A 15826-nucleotide genomic window follows, 5' to 3' on the forward strand; every position below is an offset into this window, starting at 1 on the left:
GTTTCAAAGAGAAGAGCAATTAAAGTCCTGTACCATAAACTCATTTAGTCCAGACGTCTAGCTCTTTCTATAGCTTTATTGGACCCCGTTTCTTCCTGCTCTAAAGCAATTCTTGGTACAGGTTTGACGATAATTTGGGCTTTCTAGCAACACCTTTTCCTAATCATAAACATTTTTAGCAGTATTCGTTTTAGAGACAAAGATCTCTATTTTGGGTTGATAATTAAATTATTTGTTCTGTCGCATTCTGTGGCATTGATCGCGTGTTTTTAAAATAGCAGTACACAAGCAGTGTGCTGTCGAACTTACGATTTATTTATTAAAATTGGTCTAAAAGGGAACATATTTTCTTAGTAGCATATTAAGTGCATGACTTGGCTATTCAACAAAGGGTCTACGCCCAAATTCGCTATACAGCACCAAAGACAAGCTTCACTGTGGAAAAAACAGACCAGAATGTGTTTGTTTTTAGTTTATAATTTAGACCTTCTCGATGCATCTACCAGCAACAAGAGTTTCAACGAGAAATTCACTAGATTCAATATGAGATTGTACAAAAGGTCCAATTAAAACAGAAAGAAGTCAAATTCATGGCACAGTAAATGACAGCTGTATGAAGATGGAAGGTAGGGTATTTGCATGCATTGTGGACAAATATTTAAATATAATCAGATTAAGAACTAGCAGATCACGGAGCATGTCCTCATTTATTGTAGGATATTTTAATATGCATATGCAATTAGTGACACTGTGCAAAATAGGAAATGCTCAGACCTGGGAATTAAAAATGAGGGGCATTGAAATACTCTTATATTTCAAGTCACTCAAATAATAATTATCTGAGAGAAAAAAAAATCTATATTTCAACAATATCTCAAATTAAATAGAAAATATGCCAATTTAATCTCGAGTGACTGAAACACAAAATGGACAAAAGTTGTATCCTAAACCGAGCATGCTAAATAAACGCGCGTTAGCTTCTAGTACGCTTTCCACTACGGATCTTTGCTGCTCCTCTCTCGGTTCATCTTCTTCATTTTCATTCTTCTGTTCTGAAACCAGATTTTCACCTGCCGCTCTGTTAAATTCAGGATTCGTGCAACTTCATAGCGACGATCCCTCGTTAAATACATGTTATAAAGAAACTCCTTTTCCAATTCCAGAGTCTGATATTTGGTGTACGGACAACGCTTCTTTCTTGTTGATCTCGCATGGATCCAGTTGGCAGCAGGGTTGCCTAAAAGAAGAAAAATCAAAAAAATAGGCTTAACATCGACAAGTCACTCAAATAAAGGTCATGTCCAAATCACAATGAGAGATATGTGTTAATATTCATCCATTCAATTATTTAGTCATTTGTGTTTAATATATAAAAACAATTATGTGTAATGTTTTTAAATACCCACTATAGGGATAAGTGCAATTTTTCGGCCCGTGGTAAACGCCCGGAGACTTTTATAGGTTTGTAAAACCTCCAGTTTAGGACACTCCGACAGCTGTAAATCACGGGGCAATTCATTTTACTTACTTGGGTCAAGTTGTTGTTGTTGTTTTTCGTCTTTAGGTTCACCGTGACTCGAAATATCACTTCCAACTCTTTCTTCGTTAGCTTTATCCGCGCTCTCGGACACAGCGTTTAAACTAAACTCGGGAACCGACGGTGTCTCCGTTTCAAACGCGGCGCTTTCGGTCCTCTTCGGGGGTAAACTTTCAGTCTTTGTACCGCTGTGCCGACTGTTGGAGTGGAAGCCCGTTAAAGAGATGTGGTTTGCGACTGGCTCTATCCAGGATCGGACGTATCTGTTGTCTGAAAGATGGGTCTGGTGAACGTATGGATGGTAAATCCCGGATACAGTAGCAGTAGATGGCTGATGAACCGAGGACCAGGACGCAGGGAACACGGCTGATTTAGGAGCGAAGCTGCACGAGGAAAAGTCCGCATTTTCAACCACACCTGACGGCCTCGCGGGCGCGGTGTGAGAACCCTGGATATAACGCGCTCCGTACACATCCTCAGTCTCGTGCCCTATAATAGAGTCCACATAATAACTGCTGAGAGCTGAACTAGTCGACATTTTTGGATCCCTTCGAACTCATATAAAACGGTACTCTGTTTCCGAAACCTTGCCTCCGAACAATCGTAGTATTTTTGCTGCCTTCACCTTCAGTGATTGGTTACATGAATCACGTGATCATATTTACTAATACAGAGAGTAAATCAGTCCTCTGATAACGGTATGTTGAATTTTGTACTCCTGGAAAAAAAATATATAGGATAAATAATGTTTATCTTAACTTAGTAGCTAGTGCTAATCTACATTCGTCATGTTTTTAAAACTATTCGACTGTATTTTTTACAAGGGCAGATTAATGCACCCATTTATTTCAGTGCCAGCACTCAACACTGATACATTAACAAACGATTCTAGCAGTGTAAAATCTTGCAAAATTTCGTCATAAAGGTATGTCATATTCTAGCCTTGTAAAGTATTTTATAGAGTACCGAGTTGCAAGTCCTCGTAAAATAAATGTAATAACATGCTGTAAAACAACGAACCACCAGCCTCACAGATTCTCATATTTTACAAACGCTCGTCTCTGCTAAGATCTGTAATTTGGTCTTTGTTGGTTTGATACGGACTGTGAGGTGTTGTAAGATTGACAGAGGAAGCAATATTTGTATATTTTTGGTACTTATTGAAAAGAGAGTCATAGCATTTTATGTGTATCAATAAAACATTTTATGAGGTGCATTTGATTATGTATTAATGTTCCCTTAATAAAACAGACTCTTGGCATTTAAAGGTGTCTTGACCTACATGTCTATCATTACATTAAATAAAAATAATAACATGGGAATATCGTAGCCTTTTTATATAAAACAAGCTGAGCGTTGTATAGTGGCGACCTCTTTGTGGTATGACTGATTGTAAAAAAGAAAAGCGGATGTCGCCGCGTCACATTATAATTAAAATAAAAGTTTAAAGACCGAGTAGATCATTTGTGTGAGGAGGGATTAAGAAAGCACGAGGGAAATGTAAAGCAGAATGCACTTCATATTTCTTCTTAATTTAGGAAAATAACGTGAGTGCGAAAAACAATGTGGTATAATGTTATTTGTCGACAAGTTGTCACCAAGAGCTTAACAGTTACAATTCTGGTCAAAATTATAAAGTGTTCCCATCTGTGGCCACACACTTGAACACATCTAAACATGTGTAGGCAAACTACCACTACCCTACGTATGGCATTGTGTTTGTGTTGCATATATTATAAAAGGGTCGCTGCTAGGGACTAAAATGCTTAACAATTGCATATATATATATATATATATATATATATATATATATATATATATATATATATATATATATATATATATATATATATATATATATATATATATATATGTATGTATATATGTTATAGTATGGCCAAATTATTTCTACTATAGCGTTTATAAAACCAATGCTATCTAAAGTCTCTGTGTGCTTTTGGTGCACTTTAATCTAAAATTAATTTGGGAACTGGTATACCCCAAATTGATGTCTGAGACGTACAGGGAAATTGCTATTTTTGTGTTTTTTTATTAATTTGCATTATCCGATTCCTTTTGTTGCAATGATTTCGTTTTGATTATGAGTTTTCGTAACATAAATAAACAATACCAAGTCAAAATACGCATTTCACGACATTTTCGTTGATCGAAACATACAAAACAAATGGACTAAAGCGCTAATAGGCTTAATAAACATTATTGATATGTGCAATAATAGCCAATAAATTAAAAAAGTTAAATATATAAGAGATAGACAGAGAAAAACCTGAAAAAATCATGTTCGTATACACAAAAAAAGCCAATTGACTTAGTATTGCGTGCATTACATGCTCGTAGTATTGCATGCATTTTAGCTTGTAGCCTATGAACTATTAAACAATTTGAAGATGACTTTGTATTTACTCATCTTTAAGTGCATGTGTGTGTGTGTGTGTGTGTGTGTGTGTGTGTGTGTGTGTGTGTGTGTTATGGTTTTGATGTGGCTTAGAAGCGCTATTATACCAAATATGACACCAAACGCTATTATGACATTATCAATTTATTAGTCCACTGACCACATGCCACAAACATGCACTGATACAGACATATTTAAACACCTATTATACAGAAATACATTATTATTTCAGACAAATGTACGTTTTCGCTGGAGAAAGAATGGGTAATCTTCACTTTCAAATGTGCTTTCTTGTCCAAAACGTTCAAGCTTTTTGTTTTTTTTAGGGGAAACACAAATGTGTTTGCGACATTTTTCTTCAATCCCCGCTGAAATGAAACCGCCTGAAATAGTCGGTTTCTATTTAGTTTTATAAGTTAAGACCTAACACCACTTTAATACCCTGTGTAACATGATAATTACACAAAGCTTCACATTTCAAATGCACATTTCAAAGATGCAGCAATAAATGACAAGGATTTAGCGACGATCACAAGACTGGAACGTGAAAGTAGCCAAAAACAATGCACACTGCCCTCATGTCATCGTTACACAGGAGAACATAGATGGACCGAAATGAAGGGCTAGGCTTTTGATTTGCACTTGTCTGCGTGCTCACGAAAAAGTCAGATTAGACGTCAGTTCACGGATGCGATTTTCTCTGCTCATCTTCTTGAGTTTCATCCTGCGGTTTTGGAACCAGATTTTCACTTGTCTGTCAGTTAGGTTGACGCTTTTGCTTATCTCTAGACGGCGCTCCCGAGTCAGATACATGTTGAATAAAAACTCCTTTTCTAATTCCAAGGTCTGGTGTTTTGTGTATGGACATCTCTTTTTCCGTCCACTCTTCGCGGTTAACCAGTTGCTCGTCGGTGTGTCGTTTTTAGATTCTGCAAAACAAAAGCACACAGTGAACAACAGCGCCAGCCCAACAAACATGACAGCAAAACATTTTTTTACAGATGAAATTAATAATGTATGCCAGCAGATATCATATTTTAGCATGTACATGTTAACGTACTGCCTTATACGCAACTGCCCATGTGGCAACACACAATTATTCCCACTGAAGTTAAGTAATAAAGCGTTAACTAAATAAATGTTAATGTTTCTTGATTGTAGTTTACTTTTATTTATCACATGAGCTTGTGTTGTTTTTATAAGCTGAATCCCAAACTATCCAGTAAAAGCACGTTATAACCAATTCACTTTATAGGTGTGATGTTTTCATATTTAGACTCTGCTCCTCCACAACTGGGATTTTCCCGAGCTATCAAATGAATGGCAACTAATGATTTCCATAGATTAAACAGAACGTTAATTTTCCTGCTGAATGGACAATGTCGCAAATACTTTCCACCGAGGCTGTGCTTATATTGGCCAAGGAAGAATGTCAAGTCACTTGCAACAAAAGGTATTTGATGTTAACGCGCCCTCGCAGCGCCGTTTCCTGTTAAGGCTTTTACTGCAACCTGAGTAAGACTCCCATTAAACATTACGACTTTCGGGCTGTTTGTGTTTTATATTGGGTTTTATGATGCTAGAGCGTTCGCATTACACCAAGACGCGATTAATCCGTTTATTGTACCCACCTTTGCCTTCTCTGTGTGGCAATTCGGGGCTGGAAACAGACGCCTCAGTTGAGCAATTCTTCTCCTCCAGCGTGCTGACTTTGGGCTCTGGACTCTGCGCCGGGGAAGAGCTCCTTGTGTCCCGATCGTGCGCAAGCTTTTTTTCCACCTCGACAAAGGGCGTTGACTGTGCCTTTGGAGTCGCCCTGTTCAGCTGCATTAACGTGGTGTTTGGGCTCATCGTCTCGTTGTCATAATCCGGGTTTTTCGCCGTCGCGTAAGTTTGGCTCAGTCTAAAATAGCCAGGGACCGGAATCTCAGGACTATCAACGGAACATGATTCGGGAATCAGACTGGAGTACGCGGGTATCTCAGACGAACTGACCTTTGCTCTCTTGTCGGAGTACATACAACAGTTAGTCTCTTCTTTTATGCTTTGTGAAAATGTGCAGGTGGACATCTGGTTGAGCGGTGGCTCTAATCGGCAGGACCTGCTCGGATCTGCCCAGGTATCAGTTTGAGGTATGTACGAGTGGACGGTCATGTCCATATTTTGGTGGTTTACTTCCCCCCGTTTGCCAAGAGCCGGCAGGAGTCCACAGGTTTGCATTCCATAGGTTCCCATTTCTGCAGTGGCTGCTGGCATGTACATGTTACTGCTGGAATAAAAATCTGTCCTGCACGCCCCAATCAAGGAATCTACCAAAAAAGTGTTTGCTGCAGGAGAGCTGTTGGGAAAGGACATTTTGGATTTTTTTTGTTTTGTTTTTTTGTTTTAAGAAGCAGAGAAGTGTCCTCTGTAAGCTGACATATCTAGCAAAACAATCCCTGTATAACCCAGCGAGTCTCTCTGCAACCACATGACACTCTCACCAATGAAATTTGAAAATGGCCTTGAGACGCAGGCTCTTCCCCGTCACGTGGGCGGATTGACACATGATTTGAAGTTTCAGACGTGGTCAACAGCGACACCTAGAACAAGGACTTGAAATTGATTTCAAGACGGTCAAAATAGCGTTGCTAAATCCGTTTTCAGGATACAATTAAGACAAAAGAACTGGACTCATATATTGGCCGGCTGCACGGCGAACAAAGAGTACGAACAAGGAAAACTAATGATGGCGTTTGAAGCTATCCTGGTCTCTGTCGAATTAAAATTCAAGGTCAAGATAAGAAACGCATGAGCGTACTGCAGAATAATGTTCTCGTAGTTCACTGTTTCTTTAGGCAAAATGCAGAGGACAATGCAGTATGAAATGAGCCTGCGGGCGTCGGCCTAAACACTACTGTCGCAATCTGGATTGTGGGTGAAAAGCACAACTGTTATTCAGCCTTTCTTTCTTGGCTTTTATAATTACGTTTTAATCGACACAAATTATGATGCTAGTTCTCTATTTAGACCCTTTTTTTTCAAAGTGTAATTACTTTGTAATAATTCATGTAATAACTTGTTTGTTGTTTGCTGGTGTATTCTAAATTAAATCCAAAGGATTAAAGCTTGTACTTCTTCGATTATAATTGTTAGTGGGTTAGTAAATTGTATTAAGTTGTCAGCACATTATAATAATGAGTGCTCGTTTCTGAAATAGCCAAAACTATAATCTAATTCAAATGTTACAATTAATTGTATGTATTGTGATGTTAAACTTGCTGTTTCATATTTAAAATAATAGATGGACATTAATAGTTGACATTATTATTATTAAATGTTTTGGTCTTATTAAAAATAGAGCATTTACAGATTGACTTTGAAAGCACGCACATCTTCAGCAGTATGTTGTTGCCGTTTAAAAAAATAAAATGTCAGAAACGTGTATACTAATATTTGCTCACCTTAAGGTGCAAAGACATTAGCAGCATTTTACAAATGTGACCAAATAATATGCATTTAATTATTGGATTCACAGAAAATGCGCAGGCAGAATTGTATGCTGTTGAATAATTGAGCAATTGTTACAGATGTATAATCTTTGGTTATAAACAAGTAACTGTATTTATCTGCATAAAATACTAAATATCAAATTAGCTTTTGGTGCAACAAATGCGTTTATATGCAGATTTTATCGTGTTAATTTTTAGTCAAATGCACAATAACGCATAGTTTTATACAGTCTTAATTAGACAAAGGACGAACGCAAATGCGCGCTAAATCCTTCCTAACATGCATGTAAATTAGTTTAGAAATAGTAAACACTCTCAGATTTTCCATATAAATACAATAAGTAAATAAAATTACACAATAACTGAATAAAAAGCAAACAAAACAGCAGACATTAACACTCATGTAGTGATCAGTGCTAAATGTCTGACATTTGACACCTACTATCACTAATAATAATTATTATATTTGACTACTAAACTAAATGCATCATTTCGCATATCAATTTACAGAGATATGCATGTACATTCCACTAAATAACTTATAATTAAAGGCACAGTTTTCGCTTATTTTAAACATGCATTTAAACATGCAATTAAATTTACAAATGCATTTAGCATGCATTGTACTAAATACGGAATAATTACAGGTAGCCTAACATTTTGCTTATTTTAATTGATGGTTCGCATGTATAACAATTAAATTAAAAGTATTATAAAGGATCTGCGTGCAACGTTTAATACATCCATTTTATACATCCTGTGGCTACAGTTATTAGGTAAATTTAATTGCATGTTTTTATTGCACACGCAAGTCTGCCGCATGCGAATATATGTGAAAGAAATAATAGAATTGAACAATGATTAAACCCTTATAAAACGTATCTGCCAAAACTGGCTGTAAAACTCGTTGCATTAAATACAACCACAACGACGACAAAGTATAAGAATGATAAGTATAATTGTGACGTAGCATGGTTTTTATTTATTAAAGTGTAATGTCGAAAGAGACGTTTTCTAAACAACTGTACAACCTAATGTTTAAGCGTGTAAAAGGCAAGCTAAGTTCAGAGAATAAGCGAAAAACGTGTACTGAAATAGTCTCCTCCAAGTACACAGAGAAATATATCTTCCGCCCGGGACTAAAATGTATGTTTCAGGCTTTTAGGTTACTCTGAGATGTAATGCAAAAGCGTAAATCTTTATAAAATAAAGGAGAACAAAGCGAATAACAGTAATTACGCACTGCCCCTAACAGTGCGCGTGCGAAAGAATAGATTAGAGCACATAACTCCGCTCAAGATCATAGTCATTGTTTTTTAGGACAGCTACACTTGGATTACATGCAGCACCGGGTCCGATGATTGCGGTAAGTTCGCCCTCTCGTGGCTTCAAGCAGCATCAGCTGAATGTAAATAAGTGTTGTAAATGGTGAGTAATATATTATACAACACATAAATGAGGGTGCATTTAAATGCTTTCTGTAAAAAATAAAAATAAAAAACAACAACACGGGATTGTACACATTTAGCAAAAAAAAAAAAAAAAAAAAATAGCTTGACAAAGTGTCAGACATCAGTGTTTTATTTTCAGTATATTCTTTTTCTATATTTACGTTAAACAGACGCTTAAGCATTGATGTCCAGGCTTAATCTGGGATCTGATAATCTAAGTATATCCCAAAATTAGACTGATCATCAAACACAGAGAATAGATAAGACCTCACGTGTAGTCATTTGTTCGTGTGCTTTTGATGACTACACTCTAAGAAATGCTGGGTTATTTAAACCCAATTTGGGAAAAATATGGACTAACCCAAACATTGGGTTTAAATTTGTCCTGTTACGTTAATTCCAAAAAATTAACCCAGCAGTTAGTTTAGACCGTATTGCACTCAGAATTGGGCTGAAATAAACAAGCGTGTTTTATAGTGTATAGTCTAGTTTGGGCTATTATTGTACGTCTGTTAGATTTTCGTTGCAAGACCAAGTAACCTTGTTTTAGCCAAGACGTCTACATTTAGACGTCTATTAGACATCTATTAAACGTATTTTAACAGAAAAAATGCTTGCTGGCCTATTGTTTATTAATAAAAGAAAACAATTAACATTAATTATAAATTTTGTGGGGATATTCATAAGAAAGCTCTGTTTAATGCTATAACCCATGTATACACTATTACGCCGTTGTTGCTTTTGCGTTGAATTCCCTTCATGGGAAGAATAACAACAACGAGATGACTTTGTGATTTCAATTTATATAGACGTCAATTAGAAATAATGTCTAATATACGTCTTTTTAACACAAAAAAGTATTTGCTGGCCTTTTGTCTATTAATAAGAGATGACAATTAACACATGCACCGACACTGTAAAAAAATGCAGGGTTCCACACAATTCATTTATGTTGTCCCAACACTTTTAACAAATTTATGTGGATTGCACATAAAAAAAATTAAGTTGCCCCAATGAAATCTCAAGAATTGTGTTGTTTCAGCTCATTTTAAATAAGTAGTTTGAATGAGCAAAAAATTATACTTTAATATAACACGGATTCTTATTAATTCTTTGAGCATACTGAAAAAAAAATATTCAAAGATGAGTCCTTGGATTTACTTAATTTGTTTTACGTTAAGTGGTTGTAAACTATTTATTTGGGCTGAATTTAAACAAACAAATGAAGTTGAACAATATTAAATTTAATTTGTTTGTTTAAATTCAACACAAATAAATTATTTGCAACAGTTTTGCATGCAACACTTTTTTCAGTATGCATAAGCTCTGCTCTATATCGCAATAAGCATATTACGGCATTGTTGCTTTTGCAGTAAATTCCCTTTATAGGAAGAATAACAACCAAAGGAATTAGTGATTTCACTGTATGTATATATATATATATATATATATATATATATATATATATATATATATATATATATATATATATATATATATATATATATATATATATACACATACAATGCTCAGCATATAACAAATCTAAATATGCAAATCTATCTTTTAATTTAATATTTTTAATAGGAAGCTATACAATATTATATTTGTGCATACAGTGTACATTAGATTAGTCAGCACTGAAGCCAAATTTGGAATTCATCTAACAAAATAACTACACCCAAATGTATTATATTATAGAAAAATATTAAATACAAATTTAACAAAGAGGAAAAATCAAGAGAAGCAAAAAAAAAAAAAAGTAAATATTGTTTTGTAGTTTTTTTTATTCAATATTTTGCTTGAATTTAATTCTTATCTTTCAATTTCTAAATATGTTTGGTGATTAAAATATACTTTCTATTATCTATTATACTTTTTTTAACACAAAAAGCTTGCTGGCCTATTGTCTATTGATATGAGATGACAAGTATCATATGCACCAACAGCATTTTTGATTCTTATTAATAATGTGGGCATACTCACAAGAAAGCTTTGCTCTATCCCGGCATTGTTGCTTTGCATTAAACCCCATTTATGTGAAGAATAACAACGAAACGAATTAGTAATTTCACTGTATATATTTAGACGTCAATTAGACATCTAATAGACTTTTTTAACACATAAAATTGCTGGTCTATTATCTATTGACAGTTATTATATGCACCAACAGCAACATGGATTCTTATTAATACCGTGAGCATACTCACAAGAAAGCTCTGTTCTGTCGGCAGATTGCATTGTTGCTTTTGCATTAAATTCCCTTTATGGGAAAAATAGCAACAACCAGATGAATTTGGGATTTCACTATATACTATAAAAAATATGTGCTCGCCTATTGTCTATTGACAATTAACATGCACCATGCATGTACTCTTATTAATTTTATAAGCATACTCATGAGAAAGCCCTGCTCTGTATAGCATATTACGGCATTGCTGCTTTTTTGCAATAAATTCCCTTTATGGGAAGAATAACAACATCGAGATGAATTTGTGATTTAATTGTGAACTTATATACTATATACGTCAATTAGACATCTAGTGTACTTCCTTTAACACACAAAAATGCTTGCTGGCCTACTGTCTATTGATAATAGATGACAATTACTCAACAGCACTTTAGATTCTTGTTAATTCTGTGAGCATCAGAAAGCTCTGCTCGATCTTTATAAGCATATTACGACATTGTTGCTTTTGCATTAAATTCCCTTTACAGGAAGAATTCACAACTAGATTAATATTTTATTTCATTGTACATATATTTATCAGGCCAAACTGCATCTATGTGGAGCCTGCTGATTTAACGTAGCCCAGAAAGAGGTAGCCTAGGAGGTATTTGCAGGACGACAATTGTGTTTCCAGTGAGGGTCTGCAGCGGCCATATTGGGACGTGCTGCACTGCGGCGCCTCTGAGAGGGCGTAGTTTTTCAGAGAGAACCGCAAAAACGGCGCCTTTACTTATTCAAAAAGGTTAAGGGTGACGACCTTGACATTACAGAAGTTCAAATGCATAATTTGATTCGACATTTTAAAATAGTCGACAACATCTAACTTTAGAAAGCACGAAAATTAAGCTGGTGACTGTTAGCGCTCACGTGCTACACTTGACGTAAACAGCCTCGAACCAGAGACCCTTGTAGAAATGAGATGATGTGTAATTCCAGCCGGACACTAGGCCTTTTTATAACATAGTCTCTGTGTTATTTTATATTTTCACTCATATCTGTCCACATTTTTCTAAGAAAAAACACACATCTGCACTCTTTGTGTTTCAGGGCAAAGTCGCAGTTGAAGTGGATAGAGGGTCCAATAGCCCCAATTTAATTTACTGCCCAAAGTTTATTGTACTGTCTAGACTGTTCAAGGTTTAGTAAATAGCCATAGTGTAAAACAACATACAAGCGAAAGAATTAGCTGAAGGCTCATAAAGTGTACCACTGGAAAATGCTCTCTATCTGTTCAAATCTAATTCGTCTGAGAGATAAGTGGGACGGACAATTCGCAATGCAAGGCTTACATAAAATTATTTAACAGCATAATTGTTAATAAACTCTGTTGCTAAATTACACGACCACATATAATTAAGAGGCGTCAGTCACTGCAATAGATATAAAACTGCAAAGTACGTCCTGTATTTTTATTTAATACACTGATACATATACATGCTTCAAATGAATAAATGCATACACAGTTTTACCTCAACGTGTTGATTTGATGAAACCAAACCTATTTGCTGCTTACGCAGTGCGAGTTGTTACTTGAATGTATTTCGAGAAACAAGTAAAAATTTTAAAATAAAAAAAACATAATAAATAAATACAAACAAACACAAAGCAACTGCATTCCAATGGCATTAACAGAGTGTGAAGGGATTGTCGAGGTACCTATGATACTGACAATTGATAATGTCCATCTCTGCGGATACACTGCAATAGATAATTTGTGCAGAAGTGCAGTTGCGAATAAAATGATGTGTGTTTTTTTTGTTTGATATAGCAAATATTTTGCATAGTGGTACAAAAACAGGGCTGAGGTGAAGATAAGTCAAGTCCGACGAATGGTTGAGGTCCCACAAGCATGACAGAATAGCCTTGGTCTCCTGAAGCGGCCAATAGCATGACTTTCAGAACAATGGATTTCCAGTGAAATACTGGAGTCGATCTCGGTTCAGCTTTTTCTCTTTCATTCTTCGGTTCTGGAACCAAATCTTCACTTGTCTGTCTGTGAGACTGAGCATTCTTGACAACTGCAGACGTTTCTCTTTGTTTATGTACACATTGAAAAAGAATTCTCGTTCAAGTTCTCGGATCTGGTATTTGGAATAAGGGCATCTCTTCTTTCTGGACTTTGTCGCACCTACAAAAAGAAACGTAACATGATTACATTACAATGAACTCGAACTCAGTGACAATACAACTACACATTCCTCAGATGATTGCACTAATATGCTGAATCTATCAGCACATCAACTAGCCAACAAATCATCTACATTAATAATAACTGGTATTCAGAGTAACATGTATGTTATACACACACTACATGTACAAAAACAAAACACTGGGAGAAATTAAAAAATGCATTCATGGGCTACAAAAAAACACAAGGTCTGCCACATGACTTACACACGAATGCATGCGGCCCACACACACACACACACACACACACACACACACACACACACACACACACACACACGCACACACACACACCTCGTCCAAAAGCAAGCGCTCTCAGGAATAATCCAAATGATTGTTTTAATGCGATATTAAGTCGTTTAGGTTTTAAGTTATTTTGTGAAAATATTACATAAACCTGAAACGAGCAACAGGCTCGAGGTTTGTAAATTAGGATTTTGAGAAATGTGTTAATTCTTAATTCACATCACACCTATCATTTCTTTATATTCATAAATCGTGCATATATATATATATATATATATATATATATATATATATATATATATATATATATATATATATATATATATATAAACATTATATATAAACAAACACACACATACACACACACACAGTGGAGAGAGATGCAAGCAAAGAGCCTTTCCCATCGTAAATATTTTTACAACAGCAAAGAGAATCTTACTAGCTACATAAAAACTTTTGCATGCTTATAAAGCGGCACATAAAAGCTAACCGACAAAGTAATATGGTAGACTGAAGCGCCGTGAAACGCCTGGACTTACTCGAGCCGCTGTTCTTTTCTTCATCGCAGGTTGAAACGGAGGATTCCTCCTCCACGGTGTCTGTAGGGTCCTGTTTGGTCTGCTCCGCGCTATCTGTAGACGCGTTGCATGCAGCATCTCCGGGGACACTCGTATCTGGCTTTTGTTTGGACTGCTCAGGGTTGGGCTTCTCAGAGTTAGCCGTCTCAAAAAACTGATCGAATCCTTGTGGAAGTACCCCGTTCCGGCCGACGTTGGTAAAGAAACTGCACGAGGAGTTAGCACCAGCGTGATGGCTGTACATGGAATCGTTCTTAAAAATCATTTCCGCTCTGTTTGTGGACTGCAAGAGATCTCGGTGCATTATCTCCTCCGTTGAATAGTACGAAGCGTAATTGCCCCTGTAATGCCATTTGCTCGGATGATCCAGTCCATAGTCCCTGAAAGTCACTTCGCGAACAGGTTGGACTTGCGCTATGTTCGAGGAATAGGGGAAATTGACCTGACACGACGTAGTTTGAGGCAAAAACGATGAAACCGAGGAGAAATCGGGAGAAGAGACGTAGTACGGTAAATACATATTAGATGCACAGTTGTTGCGATCATCGTAGTCCGTCATTGCTCGCTTTAGCCGTGGAGAGGGGGGAAAAATCGTCTGCTTGACTGTTAAACTTTGCCCATCTATTGCACCATATGCGTGCGGATAGCACTCGCGAGGAAGAAAAAATCGGAAACGTACGCTGACGTGCAATTCATCTTGATCGATTCTTGAGGTAATTGTGTCATGTGATCCGGTAAAAAAAATTACCATATATCAATATCAGTCATTAAGAGAGCGGCTCATAGGTAACCGCGTGAGGCAGGTCATTGGTTGCCTACATTTCTGAAACTCCCATGTTGATTTCCCCGTGCGCATTACAAGGCATTAGTAAACAATCACAGAAATACCACGTTAGCTACGTTTGGTCTCAATCACACAACAGTATATTAAACAAGAGACGTCCAAAATAGCAATTAAATTAGTTTCCATGCGCCACATTGCGATGTATTATCCAGTTTCAAGATTTTTCTAGCTTTCATAGCCACTTACCCTCATGGCCGAAAGAAAACTTCGACTATACTGAAGCAACGTTTCTAGTCTCTCCCTCTCTCTCTCTTTGTCTGTACTCTAAAATGGAGATCTGCAAGCCTTACGATAAAAAATGCATGGTTTATTATTAGGCGTGTGCTTACACGTAGGCTATTTTGCTATTATCATAATTGCTACTCCTCTTTTCAGAGCTTGGAAGTCAAAAGCCATCCCTTTAAACCTTTGGCTACAACCATTTCAGAAAAAAGTGAAAAGGATAGAAGAAAATTAAATAATAAACATGTAAAAAGTGACAGAGAAATCGGGAATTCACCAAACACATACAGACTGTCTGTTCTTATGTCAGCGAAAGCTAATGTTTCCTTAATTCTACACAGTCTACAGACAGTAAACATTTAGTCACAGTGTAAACAGTGTGCAACAATGCTTCCTTTAGCAAAAAACAAAACCGCAAATGGTAATGCAATATTAACATGTCCAACTGTACCTTTCTTTTAAGCGTGAAGTAAAACTCAAGGTAGTATTCCAGTACCAATTTTGTAGGGGCTTAAATAAAACTCTCCTGCACGATTATCGAGCGGAAGAAAGGGAAGAGATACACGGATTCACACTGCCAAGTACAAAACAACTGTTCTGGCTTTGAACGTCTGTGGTCTGAGA

The 15826-nt window shown here is 36.3% G+C and overlaps 3 protein-coding genes across 3 annotated transcripts; all 3 read right to left on the reverse strand.

Moving 5' to 3' along the window:
* Positions 1-459: 459 nt before the first annotated feature.
* hoxd9a (homeobox D9a) lies at positions 460-2173 on the reverse strand. Its single transcript, XM_056464668.1, has 2 exons — positions 1529-2173; positions 460-1237 (listed from the first exon to the last, which is right to left on the reverse strand). The coding sequence occupies exons 1-2, from the start codon at positions 2073-2075 to the stop codon at positions 996-998; spliced, it is 789 nt and encodes a 262-aa protein (XP_056320643.1). The 5' UTR covers positions 2076-2173; the 3' UTR covers positions 460-995.
* Positions 2174-4081: 1908 nt separating this feature from the next.
* hoxd10a (homeobox D10a) lies at positions 4082-6484 on the reverse strand. Its single transcript, XM_056464667.1, has 2 exons — positions 5585-6484; positions 4082-4882 (listed from the first exon to the last, which is right to left on the reverse strand). Exons 1-2 carry the CDS (start codon positions 6306-6308, stop codon positions 4608-4610), a joined length of 999 nt encoding a protein of 332 aa, XP_056320642.1. The 5' UTR covers positions 6309-6484; the 3' UTR covers positions 4082-4607.
* Positions 6485-12520: 6036 nt separating this feature from the next.
* Positions 12521-15385, reverse strand: hoxd11a (homeobox D11a). The gene is made up of 2 exons (XM_056464665.1): positions 14098-15385; positions 12521-13253 (listed from the first exon to the last, which is right to left on the reverse strand). Exons 1-2 carry the CDS (start codon positions 14885-14887, stop codon positions 13021-13023), a joined length of 1023 nt encoding a protein of 340 aa, XP_056320640.1. The 5' UTR covers positions 14888-15385; the 3' UTR covers positions 12521-13020.
* Between the last annotated feature and the right edge of the window lie 441 nt (positions 15386-15826).

The sequence above is a fragment of the Danio aesculapii genome, chromosome 9 (assembly GCF_903798145.1).
Source record: "Danio aesculapii chromosome 9, fDanAes4.1, whole genome shotgun sequence".
Classification (NCBI taxonomy): Eukaryota; Metazoa; Chordata; class Actinopteri; order Cypriniformes; family Danionidae; genus Danio; species Danio aesculapii.

Coding starts and splice junctions, on each gene's coding strand:
- hoxd10a (XM_056464667.1), bottom strand. CDS start 6,308: ATGTCCTTTCCCAACAGCTCTCCTGCAGCAAACACTTTTTTGGTAGAT. Junction 4,883..5,584: donor GCCACACAGAGAAGGCAAAG/GTGGGTACAATA, acceptor TTTGTTTTGCAG/AATCTAAAAACGACACACCG.
- hoxd11a (XM_056464665.1), bottom strand. CDS start 14,887: ATGGTAATTTTTTTTACCGGATCACATGACACAATTACCTCAAGAATC. Junction 13,254..14,097: donor AGAAAAGAACAGCGGCTCGA/GTAAGTCCAGGC, acceptor TTCTTTTTGTAG/GTGCGACAAAGTCCAGAAAG.
- hoxd9a (XM_056464668.1), bottom strand. CDS start 2,075: ATGTCGACTAGTTCAGCTCTCAGCAGTTATTATGTGGACTCTATTATA. Junction 1,238..1,528: donor ACAACAACAACTTGACCCAA/GTAAGTAAAATG, acceptor TTCTTCTTTTAG/GCAACCCTGCTGCCAACTGG.